This window comes from Podarcis muralis, chromosome 4 (genome assembly GCF_964188315.1).
Source record: "Podarcis muralis chromosome 4, rPodMur119.hap1.1, whole genome shotgun sequence".
Taxonomy (NCBI): domain Eukaryota; kingdom Metazoa; phylum Chordata; class Lepidosauria; order Squamata; family Lacertidae; genus Podarcis; species Podarcis muralis.
The window spans coordinates 85,906,151-85,911,160 of NC_135658.1; the positions used below are offsets into that span (position 1 = coordinate 85,906,151).

Genomic DNA, 5,010 nt, shown 5'->3' on the forward strand with positions numbered 1-5,010 from the left:
ACCCGCTTCCCAACACCAGGTACCAGAAAGGTCGTGGGGACACAGTTTTGTTTTGTGCTACATAGCTACCCGGGCGCCTGAAAGGGAAGGGGGAATAAATAAAAGCGAACGGGACACGACTTTTGATTTGTACGCTGCTTGTTTCCAACAAAATACAACGAAATAAAACAGCTTAATGATTCCCCCCCCCCCCCAAAACTTTCGCAGGGTAGGGAAGGGAGTTTGTAGCTTCTGAAACAGAGACGCTCTTTGGGCAAAATTCCTCACGACAAACATCACCAATAATCCGGGAGGACTCTCCTTGCTAACCACGTCTCCTCCTCGCCTAACCGCAGGCCTCCACGCTCCCCCCCCCCCAAGTCGCCCGCAATCCCAAGAACATGGAGCGATCCACATCGGTCAACTTTCAAAGGAAAAATAGCTTCAATGAAATAAACAATTTGTGGGAAGGAGGGACAATGACGCGGGGGAGGGGGCAACGAAAAGGGAAAAATGCAGGACGAAAACAAAACACGCCATGAGCAGCACATCTTCACCCCCCCAACCCCCCAGCTTAGGTTTCTGCGCTCTCTGCCCTCCTGCTTCCAAGCAGCGATTTTGTACAAATCCTTCTGGATGGGCTCTTGCGCGCGCGCAGGTGCGCCCGTCCGTCTGCAGAACATCTATGTGCATGGGCTTAGGCTGCAATTCGCCTTCTCTTTCCAAAGGGATCACACTCAAAAAGTGAACTCACTATCTCTCCCCCCCTCTCTCTCCCCACGCCCCCCCCCACGCCCCGGCCTTTTAGACACGTGTTTGAGCTTATTTTCGGAATGCTTCGTTTCTCTGAAGCGACTCGCTTTTCGTTTGATTTGTGCCCTCCCCTCCCGCCCCCCTCCCTTGGTCCTCGGTCAGTCCCCAAGCGGTCGCCCTCTCCCAAGAGTCTCTAGTCCAAACGAGAAGTCCGTGGGGTCCCCCAACTCAGCCCCTCTCCACGCTCCCTTGCCTTTTGCGCCCCTTCTACAAAACAAACGAAGCCCCCCCAAAAGCGCGCCTCCTCCCTCTCTCCCTCTCCATTCTCTGGGGGAATTTTGACTGCGAGGGCCTTTTGTCTTAGGTCAAAGGTTGATTTTTTAATTTTTTTTTTGCTTGGGTGGGATCGGAGAGGCGGCCAGTTATTATTTTTGTCTGTCTTTCTCTCTCTGCGTGTGTGTCTGTGTCTGTCTGTGTGTCTTTTTGTCCGTCTGTGTTTTGTTTATTTTTTAAATTTTTTTTTTTTCAGTAGGTGGCGGAGAATTTCATTCTCTTTTGCTTCTGTCTCTGGTTGCAAAACCAAACCCTCACCACGTTCTTTTTGAGGTCCAGTTTCTCGGCGATGGCCGCGATCTTCTCGGACGAAGGCCGCGGCTGCACGGCGAAGTAAGCCTCGAGGGAGCGCTTCTCGGGCGCCGCGATGGAAGTCCGCTTGCGCTTCTTCTCGCCCCCGTTGAAAAGCTCGGGCTTGTTCATTTTCTCGCGCTGCGCGCCCTCGGCCTCCTCCAGCCAGGCCTGCAGGATGGGCTTGAGCGCGATCATGTTGTTGTGAGACAGCGTAAGCGACTCGAAGCGGCAGATGGTGCTTTGGCTCAGAGAGCCCACGCCGGGGATCTTCAGGTTCGCGAGCGCAGAGCCCACGTCGGCTTGCGTGACGCCCAGCTTGATGCGCCGCTGCTTGAAGCGCTCGGCGAACGCCTCCAGCTCGCGAGGGTCCGTGTCCGAGTCGCAGATGGACGCCAGGCCAGCGGCGCCCACCGCCGCAGCCGCAGCCGCAGCCGCCTGGCCGGCCGCGCTGCCGCCGTGGTGCGCCGCCACCAGCCCCGGGTGCGGCAGCCCCGACGGCATGTTCATGGCGGCCGCCGGGTGCGCCAAGTGGCCCAGGCCGTGCATGTGCGCGTGCGGATGCGCCGAGGTGGAGATTAGGCCCCCACCTCCGCCGCCGCCCCCGCCGCCTCCTCCTCCGCCGCCGCCTCCACCTCCGCCGCCGCCCGCCCCGTCGTGTCCCCCGCCGCCGGTCATGAGCGCCAGCGAGGGGGAAGTGATGTGCTCCAGCAGGTCCCCGGGCTCCAGCGCTTGGTGGTGGTGATGGTGGTGGTGGTGATGGTGGTGACCCAAGGGCACCGTCGACGTGGAGGTGCACGGCACGCTGTTCATGGTGTGGTAGGTGGCGTCGGGTTTGAACGGGTGGCTCTTGCCCTGCGACACGGCGATGTCGACCGCCGCCAAAGCCTCGGCCCTCGCCAGCAGCGTCTCGTCCAGGCTGGCGAAGATGTTGCTCTGCAGCTGCAAGCGACAGGGGAAGAAACGGGGCAACGGGGCCGGGAAGGGGAAGGGGAGCGAGGGGGAGAAGGGAAGGGACGGAGGGGGAAAGCCATGGGGAGAAAGAGAGAGAGAAAATTAGCGCCAAAACAGAGAGGAGAAGAAGAAGGGGAAAGAGGGCCGAGAAGCAAGGGTCAGGTTGGAATAAAGGAAGGAGGAAATTTTTTAAAAATGGAACGGTGCAGAAGAAAGGAGGAATGGGATAAAAGGAAAAGTTGTTCGTAAATGTATTGGAGAGGGGTGAGCAGGTCGGAGAGAAAGGAGGGGAAGGAGGAACGGAAGAGGAAGGCGAGGAGAGGGGAAAGAGGCGGCCCACAGAAGGCAGAAACAGGAGAGCATAGGAATGTAATTGGGGGCAGCGGAGAGAGAAGGGTGGTCATGTTGGGACAGCATTGAGGGGGAGGCGCGGTGGGGAGGGGGGAGATGAATGGGAAGATCAGAAGAAGGGAATTGGCGGCGGGGCGGTGGGGGGGGGGAGAGAGGTTAAGCAACAGGAACGCCGATAAGTTTTTTTTAATCTTTAAATGCAATTGCCCGAGGAGAAGGGTGGCGAGTGGGGGAATCCGAGGCCGTGCCAGGGGCGGCGGATGCGGGAGTGAGAGAAAGTGTCCGAGCGAGGGAGAAGGGACGGAAGGGAGCTCAGCCGCTGTCGGCTGTGGCCGCCGGGTCTCTCTCTCACACACATACACACACACACAAGCACATTCCTTTCGTGGGAAGCGGGGAGATCGAGTTCCAGCTAGGACCCGGGAGCCAAAGTGATGCAGAGCTGGAGGGAAGCCGCGCGAACCCCCGTTCTTAACCCTGGATCTGCAGAGAAGGGGAGAGAGGGAGGGGACGCGGCTGGATCCATGCAAGAGAGAGAGGGACGGAGCGCGAGGGGGGGAAGCGGGAGTCAAGGCGCCGGGAGGGCGAGCGGGGAAGCCCGGCTGGCGGCGGGTCCCTTACCGGCGGAGTTGGAAGACACGCTCTCCTTATTGCTTCGGAGCTGGAGTGCAGCGACGGGTACTTGTGCTCAGGGAGGGTGGGGTGCATGGCGAAGTGCGGCTGCTTGCTGTTCATGGACATCATCTTGAAGGCTTGCGGTGGAACAACAACCAAAAACGAAAAGAGGGAGGAAGAAGAAAAAAAGAGAGAGAGAAAGGAAAAACAACAACCCCGAAATCCACCCAAGGCGCCGCAAGCGTGCGGGGAGAAAAGAGCTCTCCTAGCGCCGGAGCTCAACGAGGCGGCGGCGGCGGCGCATCCGAGGCTGCTGGCGCTTGGAGCTCCCCGGGAGCGCGCACGCCAAGCCTCCCTGCAAGCCTCGCCGTCTGACTTATCTGCCTGCTCTATCCCAAGGCTGGCAGGAGATGCGCTCGCCTTACACCTGAGCCCCACATCCCGTGGCTCCCCGACCGGCTCTCCCTCTCGCGAGAACTGGCGACGCCAGTTTTGATAGACTGGCCCGCTCTCTCTCTCTCCTCCTCCTTCCTCTGCACGCTCCCCCTCCCTCCCTCCCTCCCTCCTTCTCTCCTCCTCCTCTTCCCCCCGCCCCCGTAGTCGCATCTTCCTGCTCACGTCTAACCAGAGAGCCGGAGTCTGCCGCTCCGGTGACAAAGGCCAAGGCAGCTGCTGTTACACCTGGAGCTCCGACACGTGTGCCGCTGGCACACGGACAGATGTGCTGATGTGTGCGGGGGAGGGGGAGGGGGGGTCTAGGCGCCGCGCGCGCCCGGTTGTGTGTGTGCGCGCGCCCGCCCGCCCATAGACTCCATTAGGACGAAGCATGTCTTTTTCTAGCGCCAGAAGAGATGCAAAGCAGCGGCTGAGAGCTGGGTTAGCGCGTTTGGATACCTTTTCTCGCTCTCCTGGTTTAAAAGCAGCGGCGGGCTTCTCGCAGAACTGCGCTTTTTTTGTTTTCGGTTTGCGATTTGTCCGTTCCCTGATCGCTGTTGGCCAAACCAGCCATTAACTGTGTCGTTGTAGCAATAGGTTGTGTGAATGTGGTCAAAGCATGGTTGCGTTCTTTAAGTTCTCTTTTGCTGGAGGCGAGTCGTCCTGGTGGTCCTATTCCCTGGGCCCGTCCTGCCTAGCCGATCCACAACTCCCCCCCGGAACGAAGCGCTTGAAGGGTAAGCCGAACTGGCTCCATCGCCTCCCACAAAACGATTGTCCCGTCGTCGTCCCCACCACCTCCCTTCCTAAAACAAGCAATTCTGGAAGTAAGTTCCGTTGAAATCAGTGGGGTCTGCTTCCCGGCGAACGTGTTTAGCTGGGCTGGGACTGTAAGACGGAGAGCCCTCATTCTCCGATGGGGTCAGTGGGACTTCATGTAGGAATGTATACAACCCACACTTCACAAAGAAGTCGGTAGGGTTTTCCTTCTCCCACATCAACAAGCCGACAGGATCGGGTTAGCTAAATCAGTTGGAGTTCAGGGGTCTATGTTTAGCCGGGTTGTCGTTGCGCATTGGGAATTATTATTTTTTGCTGCTGCTGCTGCTGATTTCTTTAAAAGGGTTCCTTTAAAAAAGGAGACTTTGCAGCATTCCTGTAGATGCTATTTGTCTCTTTGTGCTTCGGGCGGCGACATCTTTCGGGAGGGCATGCCTCTTCGAAGAGACTCCTTCTCACCTGTAATAATGTCATTTGCTAGTCACCGAGTCACTCAGCCCAAATGCAGGCTGCTTTAGG

General features: G+C 58.3%; 1 protein-coding gene across 1 annotated transcript; it reads right to left on the reverse strand.

Annotated features, from left to right (window-relative positions):
• Nucleotides 1-887: 887 nt before the first annotated feature.
• POU4F1 (POU class 4 homeobox 1) lies at nucleotides 888-3,781 on the reverse strand. Its single transcript, XM_028728273.2, has 2 exons — nucleotides 3,283-3,781; nucleotides 888-2,298 (listed from the first exon to the last, which is right to left on the reverse strand). Exons 1-2 carry the CDS (start codon nucleotides 3,403-3,405, stop codon nucleotides 1,258-1,260), a joined length of 1,164 nt encoding a protein of 387 aa, XP_028584106.1. The 5' UTR covers nucleotides 3,406-3,781; the 3' UTR covers nucleotides 888-1,257.
• Nucleotides 3,782-5,010: the final 1,229 nt, after the last annotated feature.

Excerpts from the sequence above, each read along its gene's own strand:
- POU4F1 (XM_028728273.2), bottom strand. The coding sequence starts at position 3,405 with ATGATGTCCATGAACAGCAAGCAGCCGCACTTCGCCATGCACCCCACC. Across the intron at positions 2,299-3,282 it reads CGTGTCTTCCAACTCCGCCG|CTGCAGAGCAACATCTTCGC; the intron begins GTAAGGGACCCG and ends TGTCGCTTGCAG.